At 34.7% G+C, this 27,217-nt stretch overlaps 1 protein-coding gene across 1 annotated transcript in view; it reads left to right on the forward strand.

The window, feature by feature from the left end:
* Positions 1-27,217, forward strand: part of ENTREP2 (endosomal transmembrane epsin interactor 2) — a 734,130-nt gene that overhangs the window by 698,254 nt on the left and 8,659 nt on the right. Inside the window, exons 6-9 of the mRNA XM_074234255.1 lie at positions 1,832-1,992; positions 2,618-2,753; positions 18,061-18,136; positions 25,176-25,763. Coding sequence (XP_074090356.1) covers positions 1,832-1,992; positions 2,618-2,753; positions 18,061-18,136; positions 25,176-25,763 — 961 coding nt within the window. The remainder of the gene's footprint in view (positions 1-1,831; positions 1,993-2,617; positions 2,754-18,060; positions 18,137-25,175; positions 25,764-27,217) is intronic.

A 27,217-nucleotide genomic window follows, 5' to 3' on the forward strand; every position in this document is an offset into this window, starting at 1 on the left:
ATTTATTTGACAGTATTTTAAGGTATCCTTTATAAAAATTGACCATATGGAGCAGCTAGGTAGCACAGTGGATAAAGCACTGGCCCTGGAGTCAGGAGTACCTGGATTCAAATCTGGTCTCAGACACTTATTAATTACCTAGCTGTGTGGCCTTGGGCAAGCCACTTAACCCTGTTTGCCTTGCAAAAAATAAAAATAAAAATTGACCATGTGCTACTTTAGAGCTTGAAAAGTTCATAAAAAATGCATAAAAGCAGAAATATTTAATATATTTTACAGATTATAATGAAATAAAATAGTAATCTATGAAGGAAACATGAGCAAATGATACATAGCTAAATGTGTAGCATAGAGAAATAAATTATACTCATGAATTCAGAGATTCCACTCCTGGAATGATAGCCTCAGGAAATTTCACAATAAGAAAAGACTCATATGTGCTAAAATGTCAATAAAAGCCTCATTATTTGTGAAAACAAAAAAACTATATTTATACTGAATGATTGGAGAGATAACTGAAAAATGATGGTACCCTATAAGAAAAATGAATATGAACAATTCACAGAAATGAAGAGGTACATAGGTGAAGTGATGCAGAATAAAGAAAGCTAAGCCAAAAACATATTTTACAAAGATAGCAATTTAAATATAGGTAACATTGAAAGGGATCTAAACTCATCAGATAAAAAAGTCAATGATAGCACTATGCTGTCAAAGTTAAATTATAAAATTATTTTTTTTTTACCTAATGTACTTTGTAGAACAGCTGGGTAATATAATGAACAGAGTGCTGCACCTAGAATCAGGAAGACATCCTAAATTCAAATCTAATCTCAGATACTTATTGACTGTGTGACCCTGGAAAAGTTACTCTACTCTATTTGCCTCAGTTTCCTCATCTGTAAAATGAACTGGAGAAGAAAATGGCCAACCGCCCCAAACACTCTGTCAAGAATACTCCAGATGGGGTCAAGAAGAGTCAAAATTGACTGATAACAACTGAAGAACAACTTTATAGAGACATTTGTATGGTCAGGAAGTCTATGATGTCAAAAAATTTATAGTAAGCTATTATTATTTCCTACTAAATTCTAAAGTTCTTGAGGCCATATACTATTTTTTGTTTAGCTTCATACCTTCCCCTGTCCTAGCACAATACCTTATTCAATTCAATAGATACTTGTCAAGTTAATGAGTAAGTAACTGAATACATAAAATGTAACAACTTGAGTGGTCAAATGAAGAAACCTAAAATATGGAAGCCACAAGGAGCCAGCACCTACTGCCAAAAATATGATGGGGAGATTTACATCTGAAACATAGGAGGCACATCTATTCAAAGAAAAAAATGGAATCAATTACCCATTTATTGAGCAAATCTGATCAATTGAGTTATTGAGATTGTTTTACAATATAACATTAAAGGAATTCATAAAGGTGATCTCTTTTCCTTTCAAATCTGCAAGGACCAGCACTGTTTTAGAAGCAGGGAATTATCAAAAAGTCATTGTCCATCAAGGTTTGGTATGAGAAGAGATGTGAAGAGTTCTATAATCTTATATTCCTTAAACAACCAAACAAAAAAATTACAGCAGTGAAATCCAATATATCAGTATTTGAAAAGCAAGTCATAATAGGATGTCTAGGGTAAAACATTACACAAAAAAACTTTCCTTTCGTAAGTATGCGTTTAACATTCCTTGCTTGATAATATAAATTACATATACTTTAAATTTATAATTAAAGCTCATATATAATTAAGTTTTGACACACAGCATGAGGTGTCCTAGTGGCTCTGCACAAATAAATCTGATTCAACTTTATTTTTCAGTTTCTTCCACAGAGATCACAGTCCACAAACCCAGACTGTATGACTCCCCATGGAACCATTCTCCACCAGACCTTGGATTTTGATGAATTCATCCCTCCAATACCTCCCCCACCCTATTACCCACCAGAGTACACCTGTACACCCATGATAGAAGCGCAAAGGTTCATCTTTTCTTTAATATGTCTGTGATTATATGCCATAGTTACAGAGATCAGGAAGCAATAGTTGGGCTGTTTGTTATGAGAGGTTGAAACTGTTCTTATTTTCAGTGAACAAGTTGACTAGAGAACAACAAAGGTAAGGGGAGAGTTTAAAAAGAGATAAAGAATCAGTTGTGAAAGAAATGACAGTTTAGATTTGGAGTACTCATTATTAGTATTGTTGCAATATAATAATTATAAAAGGAATTCTGGTGAAACAAAACCAGCCCTTTTATGTTATAATTGAACATAAAACTTAAGCTTATATTAAATTATAGTCATTAATATAACACACAAAAGTTGAATTAAAAATTTAATTGTCTGTATAATTACCTTAATTTAAAGGCAGTGTCATGAAGTTGGTTAAATAGTTCACAAGTCCTCTCAGAAAAAATAAATAAATAAATAAATAAACTGAAATCCCTATGAATTAGGGTTTCATTTCATTTAGATGACAAGTATATGGTGAGGAAAATTTTTCACAAAATTATTGTGCATTCTATTTGCTTTGCTATAATATAAAATCTTAATTAGTTTCCTTGTTAAGATAAAGGATTAAAATAAAGTGTCTTTTCTTTCTTTTCAGAGGGCTTCACTTGGAATTTCCTCATTCTCCCTTCAGTACTTTGTATGAAGTTGCCATCAACAGTCCTGGAATGCTTTATCCAACAGAACTCCCTCCTCCATATGAAGCAGTGATTGGACAGACACCTGCAAGCCAAGTAAGAAACATTTTCAAAGCTTGGTAGTTGTTTTAGTAAAAATAAAACTAAATTTGTAGACAGGAGAGACCTAAGCTCTAATCTCACTTCAGATACCAGTCTGTAAATTTGGAAAAAAATCACTTAATTTTGCTGATCCTCAGTTTCCTTAAATGTAAAATAGAAATAATAAAATCTATCACATTAATCAAAAATCTTATGAGGACCAAAAGAAATAGTTCATGCCAGTTATTATTATTTTTATTCTCATTCTCATTTGTCAGTGGGTTTTTAGCTAGAAACAGTACTGGAACAATTACTATCTTGTTTTTCTTTTATATGCAGTCATGTATGGAATATTTCAGAGGTAGATAAAATACTTTTTTGAACATAAGTATTAATATATGTGTTTATCCTTTGCAGATTTACAGAAAGTATTTTGGGTGTAACTCCATTAACAAATGAGATTTAGCAGAATAACTTTTACCTATTCCTAGTCTCACATTTAATCACCTCTGTCACATCTCTATATTGTGAAAATTTTTTGTTTCATGAAGTTTGGAGAAGTATTTGACATAGTAGAATTTATTAAAAACATTCATTTTTTTAAGTTGTGCAAAACTTTTTATGGACCAATGTTATATCTAGATAATTGAAAACTTGAGTTGCTCAGATATTTTGAGATAAGTAAGTAATATGAGCATTTCTCATCCATCAGTTCATGAATTTTACTGAGTTTTGGTGTGTAACTCAAGCCACCAGATCATTTCTAATATTCAAATAGTTATAATTTTTTACAGCTTATGGCACAAAATTTCTGCCTTTTTCTTCCTTATATATATTGATCAATAAGCCTATATTGATCACTTAAGGACAACCCTCTGCTTATTGGTGGCAATGACCTGGTCTGCAATTCCCATCATGAGTCCCTCTGAAACCACAAATATATGACTCAGTCAATTGTTTGATGTGTCTTTATTGACATATTGTTGGATGAGTCCATTTGAATATTGTCTATAGGGGGTCTTTTGATTTCCTTCTTGGATTGAACCATATCCTAATTACTTGTAAATATTCCATGGTGTGTACCTATTATTGCTCTTGATGATTGCTCAGTATTTCTTTAGGTCTCACACCTCTTTGTTATGTACTTTAATAATATGTTTTAATCCTCTTCTTCTTTTTTGTCAAGAAAGTGTGAATTTTTCTATAGCTGACATAGGGTGATTATCCCTCTGTTTCATGAAAAACAAACAATTTTTTAGGATATTGTCCATGTTTTTTACTGTCTATTTTATGGTTTCAAAAGTGCAATGAAACTAGTATAATATAGTATGATATAGGTATTAATTGATTTTTCTTGATTCAAATGTATTTATTTTTGAATAGTAAATGTATTTGGAAGATTTACTAGACAAAAGATGCCATGAACACTGTTGACTTGAATTCTTTCTCATTCTTTATTGGGATTTCTTATTCTTTTTACTTTTGTTTTATAAAATATGTGTTTAAATTTGATATTTCTAATAGAAAAATGTTAACATATCCAGGGGGCTTAATACAGTAGTGACATAATTCTTAAAAAATGAATCAAATATTACTAGGAGAAGAGTTCAGCGTAAGATCATCTCAACTGAACATAGAAATAAGATCTAGATTTATTGCTCTAAATCCTTCAATAATTGCTTCCCAGGGTGGTCCTGGTTTGATCTAGACTTTCACCTTTCTTCTCACATTCCACCTTGCTCCCCCCCCCACTCCTCATAGCATACAGGAGAGAAAAGGAAACATATTTGCCCCCCCCCAAATATTATGGATTCTGCCATATTGCCAAGTCCCAAAAATGGGTATCTATACAATACTCATAACTATGAGTCAGATCAAGCACCTTAACAGATCATCCCTGAATTAGTCTTTTGTGCAAAGCATTGTTCTAGACATTGTGGAGATTACAAAACAACATAAGCTACAACCTCTATATTCCTACAGCACCTACCATGTTATCTAATTACTCTATTAAGATATATTAATTTTGAATAAATCCTACTGAGGAGACAAGATTTATGGACAAGAAATATATAAATAAAAACACAGACCATATGTGAGAAGTAATGAGGTTCAGAGCAGAGTTATCATCATGGGCTGGGGTAGTTAGTTTAGGCTTCATGTACCATTCTAAGACCATGAAGAATCAGTAGGATGAAGAAGTGGGGGAGAATATCCCAAGCAGGGAGAAAAGTGTAAGGAAGAACACAGAGTCAGGGATGTGTAAAGCATATTTGAGGTACAGTAGGTAAACCAATCTGAATCTGACCTTAGTGTTTGTACAGGAAAGCATCAGAAGAAAAGATATGAAAGACTGAGGTTAGATTATGAGGATGCTTAATGACTTACCTAAGTAGTTTGGACTAAATATGATTGTTGTGTGATTAAAAAAAACAGAATCTATGTGTTAACTGGGAATTTCTGACAACCACAGAAAGATTATAGTTACAAAACCTTGAAAAAGAGGATGGATATTTCACTGGCAAGGAGAATAGTACTTGGAATTGGTGGTTAGTTAGGCAATATGTAGGGAAAAGGTGGGGGCAGGGGGTTCAGGAAACAAGATTTGCACATGACTAAATGAAAGAAGAAAATTGACCTCAACATTAGAGTATGATATAAAAATATGAACAATTAGTATTCACAACATTCAAATATTTGTTCAATAAAATGGAATTGTTTTTATATTAATTTCTTTTAAATTCTATTCCACAATTATTTAATTTCATCATTTTTACTAGTTCTAAGGAACAAATTCTAGTCTCAAAACCAAAGAGCATCTCATTTAATTTGCCCTGTCATTCACATGGTAGTTTTTGCCAGGCAAATGAGTCACACATCTTCATTTTCACTATCTTTTCCAAATCCCTTTTCAATTTAACACTGTGACATTCTTTACTCAAGGCTTGAAATCTTCTGAATGTGCTTGTCAAGACACAGAAATGTAGGTATAGATAAGATGCTTCTAATTTTGCCTCACTGTGTAGACAATAAAAATAACTAGGTATTCTTTGCCTTTCATTCCTCTATCCACAGTAGAAACAAAAAGGGAAAACTACTTAAGTGAAAGAAATTGTTCTTACTAAAGTAACAGAATTGAATTGTTTATATCATCTTGTTTCTAAGCTGTTAATTATGGAAATTCCTCTTTATTTGTTTTAAATCTGTTCTAGAAACGTTATAGTGCTTTGTTATTTCCATATTTATTTTCTGTTTAATTTTCCTTTATGCGGCAAACAACTTAAATCATACTTATTTATGAAAAAATTAGGTGAATATTTGTGTATATATGAAGTGGCCTAGATTGTGATCATGGCCAAATACGCAAGAACTGACCCACATGAATAATGGCATGGCCATAAACTAAGTGATTGTGTTCATCTGCAAGACTGTAAGAATGACTAAAACCCACTTCATGCTATTCCATTCCTAATGCCCCCTGTAAGCACCAGATGACACTTAGGAAAAACCCTCTCTACAGACAAGGGGGTTTGCTATGCACAAATAAATAAGAATAGCTCAGTATACCAACTAAAACACAATCATTTCTCTTCTAACCTAGGAGCTTTCCACCAAATCTATATGAAGATCCCATATACAACTAGGAGCATAACACCATAGCTTTAGAGTTGGAAAGGGTCATTAATAGTTTATCTAATTCAACCTTTCCATTTTATTGATGGAGAAATTGAGACCTCAAGAAGTTAAATGATTTGCTCAAGATCATATCATATTTAGTGGCAAAGCTAGGATACAAGACTAGTTTTCTTTCTTCAAATTCAGAGCTCTTTCCACTGTATTATACTGCCTTCCAGACATTCTCTTTCACATTGTTCATAAATAAGAAGTCACTCACAAAAAGAGTCTGTCTTCATGAATAAGAAATGTGAAACATTTAATTGAAGTGTTCCCATACTAAATACCCCCAATCTCTTTTTGAGGGAATTTGAAGGGTTTCATTCTCAAGATGTGGAGAAGATACATCGCTAAAAACCATGAATTCTTTGTTTTATTGTTTCAGCTGCTGGTTCCTATTTTGATCAGAGGTAATAAAAGTCTTTACCCCATAGTTCAAGCTCCCCTCAACAAGCTTGTCAGATCAGACATTGTCTCACTACATGACTATATGCCTCTTTGAATGCCACTCTCCATCCTTATGATCCATATTTGACCTCCTTAAAAAACTCAAAAAAAGAAGCAGCCATCTCCTCACTCCCTTTAAACTCCAGATAATTTTGGCTGTGTTAAGCCATCCTAGTGGCTCAGCCTTAATACTTCAAATGGGTCTACCCGAGTCCCCTCACAAGACTACGGTAACAACACTTTCTTGTAAATTGGGTTGGGATCACTTGGACCTTTTGTACATCATTTTAATTGGTGGAATACTCTTAGAAATGTGTGATAAAGTTTTCCATAAAGGCCTTTCACAAAAGCTCTAACCAAAAAGACCTCAGTTTTATTGGACCACTATATGGCCACCCACAGAATTGGCAGAAAAGAAAGCAAAGCACTCATCAAGTTGTCAACCTCAAGGCCATTATGATTACACTCTGGGCAGCAAGCAACAGTTCTTTGATGGGAGCATCACACTTAGCAACAGTAGACAATGAAATAGGAGTCCTCCTGCCCACCTAATTCAGTAAACACCTGTTTTTTTTCCTTTCTTTTTTTTTTAAATTTATTTTCATCCATTTGTACATGTATATTTCCAAGTTAGAAAGTTTCCCTTCACCCTCCCTTCCCATCCCCCTCCCCTCAGTTAGGAACAGTCAGGTTAGCATTTTACATACATATTTTGTTAAACATATTTACAAATGAGTAGTTTTGGCATGAGGAATTAGGGTTAAAGGAAAGAGATACATGAGAGATAATTTTTATAAAGTGTTTATCAGATTTGGTAGGGGTTTTTTTCTGTGTATTTTGTTTTGTTTTTCTTCCTCTGGTTGGGGATAATATAGTCCATAATCTGACAAGTCCTAGCTCTCTGGACTGCCAAGAGGGGTTGCTTCCATCAAGGTTGTTCATCTCATAATGTTGATGCACAAATTTGTTTTCCTGGCTCTATTCCCTTCACTCAGCATCAGATCCTGTAAGTCATTCCATGCTTCTCTAGAGTTCAATCATTTATTGTTTCTTATAGAACAATATTCTGTAGTATTCATGTACCATAACTTGTTTAGCCATTCCGCAATTGATGGGTATCCCCTCAACTTCCAATTCTTTGCCACCTCCAAAAGGGCTGCTATGAATATTTTGGAACATATAGGACTTTTCCATTTTTTTACAATTTCTTCTGGATATAGTCCTAGAATTGGAATTGCTGGGTCAAACGGTATGAACACTTTTTTGCTCTTTGGGCATAGTTTCATATTGCTCTACAGAAAGGTTGGATCTGTTCACAACTCCACCAGCAATGCATCAATGTCCCAGTCCTCCCACAACCTCTCCACCATTGATCATCTTCCCCTTTTCTCATCTGGGCTAATCTAATAGGTATGAGACGATACCTCATTGTTGTTTTAATTTGCATTTCTCTAATCAATAGTGATTGGGACCATTTTTTCATATACTTATATATAACTTCAATTTCTTCATTTGAAAACTGAAAACTTTGACCACTTATCAATTGGGGAATGACTTGTGACCTTGTAAATTTGATGCAATTCTCTATATATTTTAGACATGAGACCTTCATCAAAACTCCTGGTTGTGAAGATTGTTTCCCAGCTTTCCATTTTTCTTCTAATTTCGGCAGCATTGATTTTATTAGTGTAAAACCTTTTTAATTTAATATAGTCAAAATCATTCCTTTTGTAGTTTATAATGTGCTCTAATTCTTGTTTGGTCATGAATTTATCCCTTTTCCATAGGTCAGATAGAATATTTTTTGGTCTATTAATTTATCTATGGTATCACTCTTCATGTCTAAATCCTGTATCCATTTTGACCTTATTTTGGTATGGGGTGTGAGATATGGATCTATGCCTAGTTTTTACCATACTTTTTTTCCAGTTTTCCCAACAATTTTTGTCAAATAGTGAGTTCTGATGTCTTTTTGGGTTTGTCAAATATTAGATTGCTATAGTCATTTACTGCATTTTCTTTTGAACCTATCCTAATCCACTGATCCATTACTCTATTTCTTAACCAGTACCAGGCAGTTTTGATGACTTCTGCTTCAGAGTATAGCTTTAGATTTGGTAGAGCCAGGTCACCTTCCTTTATTTTGTTTTCATCAGTTCCCTTGCTATTCTTGCCCCTTTGTCAAATGAATTTTGTTACCATTTTTTTCTAGCTCTGTAAATTATTTATTTGGTAGTTTCATTGGAATGGCACTGAATAAGTCATTTAATTTGGGTAGAATTGTCGTTTTCATTATATTAGCTCGATCTAACCATGAGCATTTGATATTTTTCCAATTATTTAGTACTAACGTTATTTGAGTGAGGAGAGCTTTGTAATTGTGTTCATACAATTTCTGGGTTTGTCTTTGAACCTGGATTCCCAAGTATTTAATGTTATCCACAGTTATTTTAGGTTTTTGCAAGGCAAATGGGTTTAAGTGGCTTGCCCGAGGCCACACAGCTAGGTAATTATTAAGTGTCTGAGACTGGATTTGAACCCAGGTACTCCTGACTCCAGGGCCAGTGCTTTATCCACTACTTCACCTAGCTGCCCCTTATAAGTCACATTTTCTAAAGAATAGGGTACTCTGGGGGCACATTGATTTTTTTCTGTGTACTTTTTGATGAGTAGATGTGATGAGTAGAAAGTAGAAGTCTTCTAAAACCATTTGAATGAAATTCTCTATCAATGATCTTTGAACACATTAGCAAGTTACTGCCAATTACTGGAAACTGGATAGAAAAACTGTTATTTTCATAGTAACTATAAGCTTTCCAGGTCATCTTTGACATGCTCTTTAAAATAAATTCCCCTATTCCTGGGAGGTACTCAACTCTTATCTCTGCCTATCAAAAGACTCCTTTCCCTGAAGATCAGATCAGGTAACATCTCCTCCATGATTCCTCCAGATGAAAATGTTTTCACACACAACCCCTAAATGTTTCCAGAAAACTTAATCTTATCTCTTTCACCCCTCTTACACTCTATTTTGTTCTGTATTTGCCTATAAACTTCTTATCTCCTTTAGCCAATTATATAGTTTTTAAAGACATACTATATAAATTTTTCATCTTTATGTCAGCAACACATCACCATGCCTTATATAGACAGAATAATAAAAATATATTGAATTGTGCTGTATTACATATTGAGATGTAGAGGATAAATATCCCTAATCACCATGAATTCTTTGTCATATTATTTCAGCTGCTGGTTCCTATTTACAATATTCTCTAATCCCATAATCCAAGGAACCTAGATTATAAACATGTTTCTCTATCCTTTCCCGCCTACTTTCACTTGCCTTCAGGCACCAACCCATGACTTTTCACTGAGATGACTCAGAACCAACCACCTTCTCCCTAAGACCTCAAGGGATCTCTCCTTCACAATCTTCTGAAATGGAGATCAAGAAATAAGTCTGTCTCTTCCCTCAATCAGTGTCTCAAGTTACTTGATTATCTTTATACAAGTTATAAAGAAGATTTACCCAGAAAAAGGGAAATGATATTCATTATAATCCTTCTTGAGGCTACAGGGTACAGTGAACAAAATGCTAAATCTGGAATCCAAAAGACTTGGCATTAAATCCTGCCTCTGATACTTACTAACTATATGACCATGTGTAAGTCCTTTTATTTTTTTGAACATGAAGCAACTTTCTTCTGGTTAGCTACCAGTTATGGACAGGTTCCAGTTTAAATAGGAAGTTCCCCTTCTAACAAAATCACAGATCCTTGATGTAAGATGAAAATTGATTTTAGTCTCAATTTTCTCCCTCAATTTATTTATTACTCATTTTGAGACAGAGTAGTCATAGTTACATGATAGCTAGGTGACTTAGAGATTAGAGTACCAAGTCTGGAAACAGGAAGACATGAGTTCAAATCCAGCCTCAGACACTTCCTAGCTATGTGACCCTGGACAAGTCATTTAGTCTGAGCTGGAAATGGCACACCATTCTAGAATCCCCCACCCCCATAAAAATTGGACTTCATGGAGACTTGAACATGGCTGAACAACAAAATCATAGTTACAGTTTTTGTAGTTCTGATTGTTGGCCTTTATCATTGAAGAAGACCATGACATCATGTGAATGTTGGCATGACATGCACATGATTTTGCTCAAAGTGAGGGAGTATTGTGCAGACATACTTCTCACTGCTTCTTCCAGAGCCATCTTAATCCAGTGGCTTGATAATATAAGAAGCACGATTTCTGGTCTTGGTCTGAATAGGAGACCTTGGCTTTTTTTAGATGAAGGTCTTTCCCATATCATTGAGGCATTGGTGCTATGGTAACTACAGGTTTAGGGGTTTTGACCTACTGTACCAGTACTCTCCCTACCTGAAAGCTATATGGTAGATACCTGAACCTCCTTTAATGATTTTATATGTCATAACTTTCTATGAACAAAACATCAAAGCTTAGCTATGGTCTCCTGGAGTCTAAAGCTTCATACTGTCATATTCTCTCTCTCTCTCTCTCTCTCTCTCTCTCTCTCTCTCTCTCTCTCTCTCTCTCTCTCATCAGTGTTAAGGACTCTCACAGGATAATATGCTAGTAAGATTTGAACTCCAGTCCTCCTGACTCTAGGGCTGGTGCTCTACTGCACCCCTAGAACCCTCCTTTTGTCATTCTGACAGCTACTATTCATTTTCACCCTTACCTAAACCATTTAGTGGACTAGCTACATAATCACAACTTAACATTACAACTGATAAACTTCAGTAGTGCAATCATAAGATCAGAGATACAGAGCTATTCTTACTTTAGTTTAGAGATGAGAAAACAAAGGATCAGAGAGTTTAAATGACTTGCCAGAGGTTTCACTGGTAGTAAACATAAGAAGTGGGATTTAAACCCCAAAGTAGTAGCAGCAGTATTTGTAGATTAGTAGACTCAGATGTAGTGCACCACGGTAATGAATTTCATTTTTTCAGAGAACTTCCACATTGACTGGTTCCTCACAAAAGCCTTCAAATAAGGTAGTTAGAAAACTTTCTAAAAGAGGCAATAAAGATTTCGATAATCTTTTTTCCTAATAGAGTGAGACTGAGACTAGGGTCTAAATAACAAACACCTGGCTTTCCTGTCTGGTTCACCAAAAGAAATGAAAAGCCAACTCTTGTAACAATGAGTTGTCACAAGAGTGGAGATGATGTCTTAAGCCTCTTAAGTAATAGAGAAATAACTACCAGTGATAATAAATCATTAGAGAAAGCATTTGGTAAGTTACTTAGAGGTTTTCTCATGGATTTATTGTCTGACTTGCTGTTTTCATTGTTGTTTATACCATGGTCCTGTTTCCTTGATTGAGATGAACCCATATATAGAACAGCAAGCAATGGTAACTATTATATTGGTGTCCACTTGATTCTCTTAAATGCTAATATTTTTCTCTTTGTTGGATCATTTTGTCTTTTGGCAAATTGTTTTCAATCTAAATAAGGGAATCAGGATAATAATTAGAAAAATTCTCACTTTTGTTTAAATCTGTATATTGGTGGCAAAACATTTATGTTGCACAGAGATACTAAAAATTAATGTTATGATGTTCCTATAGAATTTTGACTTCAAGAAAGTGATTATAAATGCAAAATATGAAATCCTTCTCTTTCTTGGTGGTATTCGCAATGGAGAGTACTTTTATGGAAAGCATGGGAATCATTTAATAGTAGTTGGGCACTGGGGAGAATTTGGTTCATCAATATTTTGTCCTATTATAGCTTCATAAGTCACATTTTCTAAAGAATGGGATACTCTGGGGGCATATTGCTTTTTTCTGAGTACTTTGTGAAATCATCTGTGAAAAGATTAGAAATTCTGTGATTTGGCTTTGTTGAAATAACATTTTTTATGAGTTTTGTATCTTTTTGAACATTGAAAAAGTTTAAATTCAAGGATTTGTAAGTGCAAATATTAAAGTGCAGGCATTGCTTTTCTACAGTATGTTTATTTTTTTCCACTCCTATGAAAGAGACTATCTGACAAATTATGCAGACCTGCTGAGAGCATCCCTATGACTTGGCTGTGCTCTTTGTGGGGTCTTTTTGCCTTTTGGTCCTAATAGCTTGGTGACCACTTTTCAATGCCATAGACACTGCTGAGGGTATGAAAGTCAATGAAATCCATTACCCTCTACAAAACGAAATAGGAGTCCACGCCAGCTGCACTCTTCCCCAGGGGGTGGACCAAGAGTTCTGACCTGACCAAACATTAAAGATTTGTTCCCATTTAAAGTAAGAGTCCTTTCCCCCTAGACAAGCAGAAGGTTAATTGATTCCACTTGCCAGTGTAAACTGCACATAAATTACATATCGGCAGTCATTTTTATAAAGAGAGGAAGAGAGACTGACAAAAAGGAGAAATATCAGCAGAACAGAAGCTAAAGAGAAATGCAAAAAGGGGCTGCTCCTTAAGAGTTAATCCTGAAATATAAAAAATACCAGTAGTTATTTTTAAAATACTACTTTTAGGAATTAGTTATTTTTAGGATTGATAATATTCATTTAAGTAAGCTTCTCAACTATATAGAGCATACTCATTTCTTTCACTTTCATTTTTATCTTGCTGATGCTTCATGCTCTTGTGGTTTTGGATAAACTTTTAAGCAGCAAGTCAGTAATTTTCTCAATGATAATTTGCACTGGAATTACAAAATATTTTGTGTGTAAATAGGTTCTGATTTTGTTTTCTTCTTTATTCTGTCTTATGGGGGTCAGTTTCTGTTTTCAGTATTTTTCATGTCATTCTTTTTTAAACCAATACTCTTCAGCAGTTAAAATCAATACAAATGGCCTGTTATTACTTTACAACCATTATCACAGCAAAGAGTTACAAGACAGGAGGAGCACAGGTCAACAGTGTTGTTGACTTGAGCATGATTTGACCATGATCCATATCCTTGAGACCCTACTACTTCCCTAAAGATGCAGAAGCTACTCGGGGGTTGTTTTCTTATTGTCACAAAAGCATTTATTAAGTTCTCATCATTCTAGACCATTTTCAGGGATTCATCCTCAATTTCAATTATAAAGAGAGTTGTTTAATTTTTTCCAATTAGATTATATTCATGCCTTTAGTTTGTAAGTGAATTTAGTATTCAAATAGAGGGGGGGAACATATACTTTTCACTTGTTTAGAAATTCTGCTGATTTCCATCAATTTCAGAAAATACACATTTAATATTAATATTCACAAAGCATGTGAATTTTTAGTGCAGATTTCCTGAAATTGACAGGAGTCCGCAGATTTTTCTCCATAGACCCAAATACAAGTTTGATATAAACTTAGAAATATAGAATAATTTTGATGGTTTCTTGTTGTTTTATTAGGAAATTTCCATCATCTGTTGAGTAGGAGAAAATAACTTTACATAGCAATTTATTCTGTTGTTATTACCATGGCTGACAAAAGTAGCATAACTATGAATAAAATTCCTTCCATTTAATAACACAAGTGCATGCCATATTTGTAATTTATGTGACATCTACATTAGAATGTTTATGCCACCATCTTTCCTACTGCCTGTAGTTTTGTACACAACACTTGGTTTTAATTTTTTTCAGCTTAACTTCACGACAAATAAATTTACATTCATCTTTTTCATTAGAAATGCACTTTAATCTAAACTCCTGTTTGGTACAATAGAAAGATCACCAAACGACAAGTCATGCGACCCAAGTCCCTGTCCCAATGGTTCTTCCCAACAGATCTTGGGTACATCACTTGACCTCTCTGAGCCTCAGTTTTCTTATGAAAAGGAAAGGGTCGGACTAGATATTTTCATCCCTTATTAGTTATATCATTCTATTAAAAAGCTCTTTTCTTAATCATTTTTGTATGGAACTGTCACTGTCAATTTTATGGAAGGCCAAATTCAAATTAAACCCTTGACTATTGTTTGTACAGTTGTGATTGATGATCATTTCTAGTATCTGTCACCTATGAAATCAATATGGATTAAGCAATATATATCCATTGAGGAATCAGTGATGCCTTATTTTTTTAAATAGCATTCATATAATGTACTCCTGACCTTGTTTTAGTGTTCATTTTGATACTCTTGATCTATTTATAGTAATTTGTTAAAAGGAAGTTGGGTTTTTTCCCCAGATAGTAGGTTTGAAAGGAACTGTGCCAAAAATTAATAATGTTGATAGAAGAGAAGGGGATAGCTTAGAGAAGAGAAAGAAGAGGTTTTTGAAAAGAAATGCATAGGGGCGGCTAGATGGCATAGTGGAGGGGTGGCTAGGTGGCATAGTGGATAAAGCACTGGCCTTGGAGTCAGGAGTACCTGGGTTCAAATCCAGTCTCAGACACTTAATAATTGCCTAGCTGTGTGGCCTTGGGCAAACCACTTAACCCTGTTTGCCTTGCAAAAAAAAAAAATCTAATAAAAAAAGAAAGGGAAGAAAAGAAATGCATTTCTCATGGTAATGATTTTTTTCTTGTAATTCAGGGAAGGAGTATTTAACAGATCTGTGCACCATTGGGTATTTGTGAATACTGATTCAAATCATGTCAATATCAAGCATATTACTAACTTATACCCAAAGAGTTATGAAACTTTGTATACTCTTTGACCCAGCAATACCAGTATTAGTTCTGTTTCCCAAAGTGATCAGGGAAAAAGGAAAAGAACCCATATGTTTGAAAATATTTATAGCAATTTTCTTTGTAGTGGCAAAGGACTATAAATTTGAGAGGATACCCGTCAACTGGTAATGTAAACAAGTTGTGGTATATGACTATGATGGAGCACCAAGAAATAATGAACTGGTTGATTTTAGAAAAAACATGGAAAGACTTGCTTGAAATAATGAAGAGTGAAATGAACAGAACCAAGAGAATGTTATTCTTTGAAGAATAACATGAACAACTGTTATTCTAAATTGTACAAATAATCAAATCAGTATGAAGGAAGATGCTATCCACCTCTAAAGAAAAGACTGATAAATAGATACTATCATTTGTATGTGTGGGTTTGTAGTTTTAATGGTGGTCTTCTCTAGAGTGGGGTGGGGGAGGGAGGGCGGGAAGGAAAAATTTAAAAAGAGAAAATTACTTACCTAATTTCCTCCACTGTAGATCAAGACATCAAATATTTGTTATTTACATTATACTTCAATGTGAAAACATATTGAAAAATTTGAAAAAAATTTTTCAAAAAGAGAATGAGTTCTGAGAAAAAATTTTAATAAAAATTATGACAACATGACAAGCCTGAACTGGACTAGAGTAAGAGTTGGCTTGACTGATTGCTACTCTCTAGAATAGGTATTTTTCTGTTCATTATTTTACTTTCTTTTAACAAGCAATTTTAAAAATGCTAGGTGGTAGGCACTGTGTTTGGCTTGGGGCTGAAGTGAGATAATTTATGTAAAGTGCTTTATGAACCTTTAAAATGCTATATTAGTGCTAGCTAGTCTTGCTGTGATTCCTCCTGAGGGTTGAGCCAGGAAAGAGAGCTGAGATGTGTTTGCAGATGAGGAAGGCCAAGTCGTTCTTGCTTTGGAGCTGGTCACTCAATTCTCCCCAGAGCTAAACCAGCTAGTATAGCTTTCTAACAGAATATCAAGTCCTTGGGGGTAGAGATTGCTTCTTGTTTGTCTGTGTCTGTAGCACAGACAACTGTAGAAGCTAACAACTGCTAATTGAATTAAATAGTAACTTTACAGAACTCTCCCAGTCACCTTACAAACATATATTCTTATAGTGATGAGGACACAGCAATCATTTTATGCTAGCAATAACACAGTCTTAATTTAAAATCTAAAGGGTAGAAATAAAAATAGTCTATTTGATTAAAGTGGCAAGGGACATTTAGATAGGCAGAAATCTAATTACCTGAGTTAAAATCTATGACACTAAGACTCAGATCACCTCTCCCAATTTCCCCAGCACCTCATTATTTATAGCTGAATTCCCTAAGCAATTTTGAAATCATTTAGGATTTTGAAAAATGGGTGGTTTTGTAACTAAGGGTTAGATGCAAATACAATAATAAGTTACTTTAAAATAGATTTTACTTTTATAAAAAATAATCCATGTACAAATTTGTTCATATTCTAAGATGTTGCAGTGATGTTATCTAATTATTCAAGTATACTTTAAAATTTGGATCTTCCTAGAAATAAATTTATCCAACAAGAATTACTTATATATGTACATCTGTGTATATTCCTAAGAGAAATCTTTCTTTAAACAATTGTATATTTATATACATATAGCACATACATATAAACATGATTATGTATTTATTAGTACAAATAATATTAACTATAGATATAAATATTTACTTGTTAAAAGTTTTTCTATTGAATAATAAGTAACATGGCATAATAGATAAGAGAGTTGGGATCCAAGAAGACCTGGATTCATGTCCTATCTCAGATACATTCTGACTATGTGATTCTGGAAAATCCATTCTATTTCAAATTGACTGACGTAATTCTATGATGGCAAATTGCAAAACAAGTGGCAACTTGCATTGGAAGCAAGAGTTCCCTCAGGGGTTTTTCTTATACCAATTAAGTTACAGAAATGGTTTAAAAAAAGTTGGAATATTTTGTTTGGAATAAATGATATGATGTGACATTAGGAATAAGTACTAGATGAGATGATAAAAATTGGGGAAAAGAGAGCTAAGAATTATTTTTCCCCAGAGGGGACTGCTTCTTCAACTATTTGGATAGAGGGTTTAAGTGAAACTAAGAATGTAGAAGAAGGAAAGGATCTGGAGAATCAGAACAAAGACTGCTATAAAAGGCTATCTGAGTGGTTTTCTGAGGTTTTATGAGACTCCAGTGAGTGTTGCATTTTCTCTAAATAAGCTATACTTTCCTGAAGACTGAAGGATGGACATGGAAGAGTGTCTTGCAAGTGTAGTGCTGGCTCTTCTCTCTTGATTTCCACGCCCTGGTATAACAGGGAGGTCTGAGGTGATCTATCGCTTCTTCAACATCCCTACCCTTCCCCTAGAATAAAATGATTAAGAAATATGAATATGTGTCAATGCCACCAATTGAACAAGAATTTTCAAGTAAGCCTTTATCACTGGATGTCAATATTAGATGATTTATTTTAGGCCTTATTATAAGTGAATCTGAGTATCATTGCTGTCAAACACACACTGCTTTGTTTTTTACTGTAGGTTACCAGTCTAGACCAGCAAGTAACAGAATCAAGCTTAGGGGATCAAAACACAACTGCTGGTTTCAGCACACAAGGTAAGCTTACCTTATAGAGTGGATCTCTTTATGATGACCCTTGTCATCATAGTTTATAGAATTTCCAGAAGAAATTGTCATTATTCTCCTACCTTTTCTTCAATTTAAGGAGATTGAATTAACAACCATTCTTTCCTAAGTTTGGCTTTTGTTCTTGACTCCTTTCTTTTACTAAGAACTGGTTAGTTGGAAAATTACACAATTGGAAGATCCAGAAGCATTTCTTTAGGGCATCTCTGGTATAATGAATGCCCTTCTGCTTTACTTCTTTTGTAGTATTTGAGATTTGACCTTCTAGTTGGAGCTAGGGCATCCTTGCTCCTTTAGCAATACAGTGATCCCTGTACTAAAATCTTTACCTCAGAGAGTGGAAGGTATATCACTGACATAAATAACTACAAAAAAGATTTTATCTGTGGGTGAAGCATACTTGCTGTATCACATTCAGTCATTCTACCAACATATGTGTATTAGGCATTATCTATGTGGCAGCCATAAGAATAAAATGATCAAAGTGAATTAGTTCCTATAAAAAAATGAAATAGTACTCCAGGAGCTTCTAATCCAATGGGAAGTCACAATGAATATTCTATATAGGATGCATATCCTCCAAAAGACACAATGATGTAAAGAAGAGCACTAAGAAATGGGGGAATCAGGAAAGACTTTTTTTCTAAAGGAAGTGGCAATGGAACTGATCCCCAAGAAAAACCAGGTTTTTCAGAGATGAAAGTTAAGAGAGAGGAAGCAATTCTCTTCTGTTCTTTCAGAACATAGGGTACTCGTTACCTCAGAGAATCTTAAATTTTGTCCTTCAAGTCTAATAGCAATTCTAAGCAGAAAGACATTTTAAAATACAACAGGAAAATAGATCTAAAACTATTAAACAATTTAGAGAAATGTTTTCAAAAAATAGAAAATATTTAATATTCTAGTGTTATAAATTCCATGCTTCCCAAAATGTTTATTGATTGGAAATAACAGCTTCAGATTTGGCAAATGGATTTTGCTTGTATTTTGCTAATGGAAAGGGATCTGCTGAACTGAATGAAAATGGGTCTTTGAAGCCAAGTCACATTCAGTAAACAGATTATATTGTAAAGGATGATATGGTTCCCTATAATTCCACTTCTCAAAAGAACTAAATTATTAGCTGTGTGCTCATCCTAAAAATGTGTAATCAAAAGGACACAACAGAGGTTTGAATAATTCATCTTTCAAAAAACTTCTGTGGTTTAAGTATTTGTGGGATTTGTATTAACATAATACATGACTACAATTCCTGAAAAAATCATATATTTTCCCCCAAAATAACCAGTGAAATAATTTTAGTAAGACCAAAATGAAACTGATGAAACTAACTGTATATGTATTATTACGTGCTGAGAACTTTACTGAACTCAATTTCTCATTTCCTGTGTAGTAACTTTTACTTGGGAGGGTGAGAAAAAGTGTTTCCTTTACTCTAGTGATTATCACAAGTAACTGCTTAGCTGGAATACTTTTGACCTTCCTTTTCAAATTACCTTTCAAGTTGATATGACTTATATTTTTTCTTAGACAATATAATAAATCTGTTTTTCTGATGTGTGAAATCCTGCATAGAATGTCATTATTTTGCTCTGTTTATTACTATTATCCTTTGCCCTCAAGGAATGGGAAATCTAAAAACTAAAAATAAAAAAGCACAAACAAAATGCTTTCTTCTTACAATATTAAAATGAAAGTGTAGTTAAAAAATAAGATTGTATAAGTTTAGAGGGAGAAAAGAATGTTTTCAGTGTCTTGCATAACTTCACTTTCATTTATGCATTCAGTAAACATTTATTATCTGCTAACATAATTCTGTGCCAACTACTGTGGGACATACAGCTGTGAATATGATATATTCCTTGTTTTCAATCAGAAGAAATAAAATATTTACACAAATAAGTATCACTGAGGCAAAATGGGATGGGAATCCCAAAAAAAGTATAAAGGAATTTCAGAAGGGGAAGAAATCTCTGCTTAATATCATTGCCAATGTTGGTAATACTTCACCCAAGTTTACTTTACAACAGTTCTACTATTTGATTCCTTTGTAACCTTAGACAAATCACTGGGACTTAGTTGAGGGTATTGAATTATGTGATGTTTACTTGATCTTCCAGCTATGCTCCTATATTTATACTTTATTTGATGGGCACAAGATTATTCAATCTATATTTGAGTAGCTAATCTGTTAAAATAAAAACAATCAACAAATAATTGTGAAGAAAGTGTTTACTCTGTGCCAGACTTGGTCCTAAGTGCAAGGGTTACAAAGACCAAAGTAATGAAGGAGTCACATATTCCTTAGCTAAAAGATGTGATTTAATAAGTACAAATATAAGAAGATACTGAAAGAAAAAATAAAAGTTTGTTCAGAGGGAAGACACTAGAATTTGGGAAATCAGAAAAGATTCTTTTTTGTCTTTTGTTTGAGGAACAGAGAAGGCCAATTAAATTTAGACTATGGAGTGTAGTATGGGCAGGGGTAATTAAGAAGTCTGGAGAGTTGTGTTGGAGCCAAGTTGTGAAGGGCTTTAAAAACAAAGTGAGGGGCGGCTAGGTGGTGTAGTGGATAAAGCACCGGCCTTGGAGTCAGGAGTACCTGGGTTCAAATCCGGTCTCAGACACTTAATAATTACCTAGCTGTGTGGCCTTAGGCAAGCCACTTAACCCCATTTGCCTTGCAAAAACCTAAAAAATAAAATAAATAAATAAACAAAACAAAGTGGAGGAGTTTTGTTTTGTTTTTTTCTAAAGATGATAAAGACACTGGTATTTACTGAGTAGGAGAATCATCTGGTCAGATCTACATGAAGAAAATTACTTTGATTTTTGTATGGAGGATTCATTTTAGTAGAGAGTGACCTATGGTAGGGAGAGCAAATAAGAAAACTTTTTAATAGTCCAGATGAGGGGACAGCTAGGCAGTGCAGTGGATAGAGCACTAGCCCTGGAATCAAGAAGACCTGAGTTCAAATCCGACCTCAGACAGTTAATAATTGCCTAGCTGTGAAAACTTAACCCCACTGCCTTGCAAAAAAAAGGTGGGGGAAGAAAATTAATAGTCCAGGTTAGAGGTGAATATCAGAACTAAGATACTATATACATGAGTATATATTGCCACACATCCCATAGGATGGAAAGGGACCAGATCCAGAACTTAACTATATCATTTCAAAAACTGAATTCTTTACCTTCTTCCCTTTCCTTCTTGAAACTTCTCAATTTCACTTGTTTCATATTTTAACAAATATTTATTAAGCATTTATCATTTCTACACTGGACACCTCAAACCTTCTATTAGTTTCAGCTTCAACATCTTGGAGTCACCCTTGACATTTTCTTCTTCCTTACCTCCCCTAAATTTAGTGACTTCCTGAGTCGCATTATCTTTCTGTATAATATCTCTCACATGCATTCTCTTTTCTACATTCACACATCTACCTATTTTGTCACTTGTCACCTTAACTTTTATAACGGTCCCTTTCCCTACTTCTAGTCTCTCCTTTATCCAGACCATATTTTCCACAGTTTCCAGAATAATTTTTCTAAAGCACAGAAGTAATCACATTATTTCCTTGCTGAAAAATCTCCAGTTAGTCCCTGTTATTTCTAGGTAGCTGGGTGGTCTAGTGAAGAGAGGATTGCTTTTGAAGTCAGGGAGACCTTGGCAAAGACATTCACTGGCTATACAAATTACTTAACCTCTCACACCCAATATCCTCATCATTAAATTGGAAATAATAATATCTATCTCCTAGTGTTGTTGAGACTCAAATTAGATAATATTTATAAGGGGTTTTGGAAACTTTAAAGCATTGTACAGTATAAATGATATTATTAGCATTGTATGATACGATAAAATATACACTCAGTTTGGTATTTATAGTCCTTCATAATCTGTCTTCAGCCTACTTTTTTTATATGAAATTCACAAAACTCCACTTCTTTTACTTTACCTTTCAATCCAACTGTACTATTTGTTGTTCTTTAAACTCAGAATCCTACCTCCTGCTTCCAGGTCTTTGCACAAATACTTTGCCAGGATTGTACTTCTTCATGGTTCTATCTCTCAAAATCCTTCCTTCAAAGATTAGTTTAAGTGCCCCTGTTTGCTGGAAACTTTCTTTGATATCATTACTTCTCTCTTCTCAATTTATCATTTGTTTAACTAGCTATTTAAATATCCCCCACACACACACATACACACATAATATAAGGTCCTTGAGCAAGGACTCAAAGGCAAAGACTATCGGGTAAGGACTCTTTCTTCATCTGTTTTGTGTTCCCATCACCTAACAGAAGACTTTTCATTTAGTAAGCATTCAGCACTTTTGTTGAATTGAAGTTCTAGGAAGGAGAGGTAAGGAATGAAGATATTTCTTTTTCAGTTAACTTTTGTGTTTCCTTTTCCAGTTGGTTGATTTTACATTTTATTGAGTTGCATTCCCTTTCCAGTTGGTCAGTTTTATTTTTTGAAGAGTTACATTCTTTTTCCAGTTGGTTATTTTTACTTGTAAAGGAGATAATTTCTTTGGTCAATTTTTCAGTTTTCCTGCTTGGCTCTCCTTTCTTTTTTCCATTTTTCTTCTCCCTCTCTTCTTTGGTTTTTAAATTCTTTTTTAAGCTCTTCTATGAGGTTTTGAATTATTCATAGCCTTCTTTGTGACCTCCCATGTAGGTAATTTGTCATTGCTTTCTTCTTCTGAAATGGCATTTATATCATCTCTCTATCTGCGTAATAGAAAGCTGTGGTTAGCAGTCTTTTAGGGTTTTTGCTCATTTAGTTGAGCTCTGCTCCTGGGGTGTAGGGAATATAGTTCTGAGTTTTTTGTGCAGGGGCTGGGTCTGATCTCTGGTTTATTGTTGGCCAAGATGTTGCCTATGCAACCCAGTGTTGCCTTTGCAGAGATTTGTTTCCTCCTTTATGTCCAGGCTCTGCCTATGAAGTGGTTTGTACCCAACCCAGTCCTGTCTTTTGCCCCAATGTTCCCAAGGTTTAAGCCTTGTCCAGGGTTGGGACTCTTGCTTGTTGGCTTGCTGTCTAGCTTCCAGGACCTGTGCTGCTGTCTACCTGCTGGGACCTTGGCTGCACTGTGATTAAAAGCCTCCCACTCTCCCACCTACCTGAACTTTATTTCCCCTTTCTCCCCAAAGAAACAGACTTTCAACTGAAGATCCTTCATGATATCCACATAGTTGAAAACTTGCTTTAATTTTTTTTTGGTTGGATTTGTCCATGTAGAGACTTCATTTAACATTGTGTAGGAAAAAAGCTCCAGGTGCATACTAGCTTCACACTGTCATCTTGGCTTCTCCTGGAAGACCCTGATAGTTCTTTCAAAACATCTGTTAGTCACAATAAGGAAAACATGGTAGAAGGGTAGTGGGGGAGCAGAGAGGAGGATTGTTTGAGGTTAAGGAAGTTTGGGGTAGCCAGAAAAGACTGAATCATGGAGCAGGAAAAAATCAAAAATATAGGGAAAAAATAATATAGCTGATTTCAATACAATATACAATTAAGGTCCTAGAGGAAGTTTATAGGATAAAGACTAAATCCACAAGGAGAAAGGAGAAAGATCTACCCTTCATAGAAAAATTTAAGACATTAAGGGGAGTTAAATGGAGCTTCACTTCATTATCTGGCTCTTGTCTATCCTTGTAGACGTATTTCATTCCACTTCTGATGGAGTCTGATGGCCTTACCACATTCTTAAGAAAATAGGATTGAGATAATCTTTTTTTAGAGAGGAAGAGCAGTGCTCAATGGATCATAGAATGTTGCACTGCTAAAAAGAATTCAAATACTAGTTTTAAGATATTATTTCTCAAATATCAGGGCAGTTAGGTGGTGCAGTGAATAGAGCACTGGCCCTGGAGTCAGGAGGACCTGAGTTCAAATTTGGTCTCAGACACTTAATATTCAACTAGCTGTGTGACCTTGGGCAAGTCGCTTAACCTCATTGCCTTGAAAAGGTTAAAAAAAATCTCTCAAATATCTACATTGCTCTTATATAAGACTCTTGTCTTCATTAGTTTGATTTGTGGAAGTTTGGTTTGAGGCTAAAGGTAGTTAATTCATTTTCAATAGAATTATCCCTGTGGAGCAGAAGACACCATTTCCTGGTTGAAAAATGAACTCTTAAAGACATTAACTTCTTATCAAACACCTGTTCAACTTTGTGCAGAGAGAACTTTAGTGGTATTGTCTTTCCATTAATCTTATTATTTATTAGGTGAATCCAGTGACCTTTGAAAAGAATGAGGTTCAGCACAAACTTTTTTCGTTTATTTTTTTGTTGTTGTTTTGTAAGGCAATGAGGTTAAGCGGCTTGCCCAAGTCACACAGCTAGGTAATTAAGTGTCTGAGGTTGGATTTAAACTCAGTTCCTCCTGACTCCAGGGCTGATGCTCTATCCACTGAGCCACCTAGCTGCCCGTCAGCATAGATGTTAAAACATTTCTTTATTTTCTATCCAGAACAATTGTCTCCCATTCATACTCCTTCTACCCTAACACCAAAAAGCACTGGTCATTTGGAACCAGAAAGATATGGGATGCTTAGATAGCTATTTTAAAAGTATGTTTTGGGGCAGCTAGGTGGTAGAGTAGATGGAGCACTGGCCCCGGAGTCAGGAGGAACTGAGTTCAAATCCAACCTCAGACACTTAATAAATACCTAGTGGCCTTGGACAAGCCGCTTAACCCCATTTTCCTTGCATAAAACATTTAAAAAAGTATATTTGTACTATAATTCTATTGTATCTTGTATCTTAGGGTCTCAAAGAATAATAAAATCACCACTAAAGATTTGAACATCCTACAAAAGAAAGAGAAAGCTGGCACTTTTAAACTTCGGAGTTTTATATAAGGCAGATAGATACTAGAAGATATAGATAAAGATGATCCTGGTATTATTTTTTCTTTAATTTGTGTTTTGATATTTTGTTCCATCTCTCACTTAAAGCATTCTATGTATAAAGCTTGTGTTAATAATCTTCTTTTGTAGTTTCCGTTGATAGTACTTCTCTTTTGGTGTCTGAAGTTGCTGACATTCCAGATCATAGCTACTCCTCTGAGGACCTTTGTTCTTTGGAAGTTCAAGGCTCTCTCCGATCTGCAGACTTTTCTCCATATGGTACAATCCGTAAAGCAGCCACGGACAGTAGCTGTACCAGCTTGGATCGCAGTGTGCGCTGCAGGTTCCACAGGACTCATTCACCATGTTCCCCCATGGAGGCTAGAGGTTGCCGACATAGAGCCTCTCCAGACAGATCTCAGATCCAGGACTATGAGAGTTCTCCTCAGAGATCTCCAGACTGTTCTTCCGAGAATTACAGCTTTTCAGAGTCCCAGGGCTCTGTGCGGGAGAATCAATCACAGCCACAGTTCAAACAGATGAAAATATGTTGTGGGACCTTTCACCAATCTTCCGCAACTCATTCCCAGCCCTCTCTCTGTTCAGTTCCCGCAAATACTTCATCACATCATGTCTGCCCAGAGAGAACTATCCCTCCAAGACGTGTTAGGAAAAAACGAATTTCAAATATTGTCAGATCTACCAGTGATCCTATTTCATGTTCATCCAGCACAGAAGGTAAATTCTTTCAAATATGATGGTGGACTGAGATACACACTGACTATCCCAAAGTGAATTGTACCAGTTGTCACACTGAAATATGAAACAGTTTTTCATGTAGGTTTCAGTTCATTCCATATTTTATTCTTTCAGTTCTTTTATGTGAACTTTTAAAAGTTCGGGGCAAAGCAAATGGGAGGAAGTCTATATGTATGAGGTTAATAATGGGGTATTGATCTGCTCAAAATTACATTGACTTTCTCCAGTGAGCAGAAAAGGATACACAATGAGGCACAACTTTCTGTTCATGTAATTGTAGGACATCTCTTTGAATTAATTTCATTAGAGAAGTACAAAGGCAAATATAATACAAATTTGAATGTGATAAAAATCATAAGGAAAGAATAAAGTATTATGAGAGTAGGTTAAATCTTTAATTTATGATAAGGAAATGGGAGATGTCAACCATAAATGCATCACAGACTGGGATCAAGCACAGTTACATGAGAGAAAGGTTATACACTATAGTAGAAGAAGTACAGGACCAAGAAACCTGGATTTCACATACACGAGTAAATTACCTCCCCAATCCTGATCTCATAAATATTGGAGTTTGGTAGTGCAGATAACCTGTGAGTCTAAGCTTTCCCTGTGGCTGTTTGTGTCCATATGTCTCAGAGGTATGCATGTGTGTGTGCGTGTGTTCTCATATTATAGAAACCAAATATAGCTTGGGATTGTCTGTTACTTCATATGATTCATATATATATATATATATATATATGTATATATACATATATATATATATATATATTATCTTCCAGTTAATTAGTATAGATAATATAGAGTTGAACATTTCATTGATGGGAATCTTTCTATTAAAAATTAAATTTGGGGGTGGCTAGGTGGCACAGTGGATAAAGCACCAGCCCTGGAGTCCGGAGTACCTGGGTTCAAATCCAGTCTCAGACACTTAATAATTACCAAGCTGTGTGGCCTTGGGGAAAGCCACCTAACTCCATTTGCCTTGCAAAAACCTAAAAAAAAAAAAAAAGTTAAATTTGACACTCACTCATTTTTGCAGTGGATGTCGATTTGATTTCAGTTTTTGCTACATTTTAATTTCTAAAACACTTCCTTTCCTTTTCCCCCAATTCACTCTAAGGAAGGCCATTTAATATACACAAACACATGAAAATATGTATGAAACCATACTGTGGATATTCCTATTTATCAGCTCTTTCTCTGGAGGTGAATAATATCTTCTTCCTTCATAGGTCCTTTGTAGTTAATTTGAATAATTTTAATATTCAGAATAGCTTGATCATACACAGCTAGGTTTTTGTTTTTTGATATTATACATTATGTCAAGTGGGAGAGGGGGAAAATTAAATCGATGGACTTGAATATATGAAGGATTGATTATTTAATAATGTTTTTAATCTATATTGCTTAATTTAAATAGTTTAATA

The sequence above is a fragment of the Macrotis lagotis genome, chromosome 4 (assembly GCF_037893015.1).
Source record: "Macrotis lagotis isolate mMagLag1 chromosome 4, bilby.v1.9.chrom.fasta, whole genome shotgun sequence".
Lineage (NCBI taxonomy): Eukaryota > Metazoa > Chordata > Mammalia > Peramelemorphia > Peramelidae > Macrotis > Macrotis lagotis.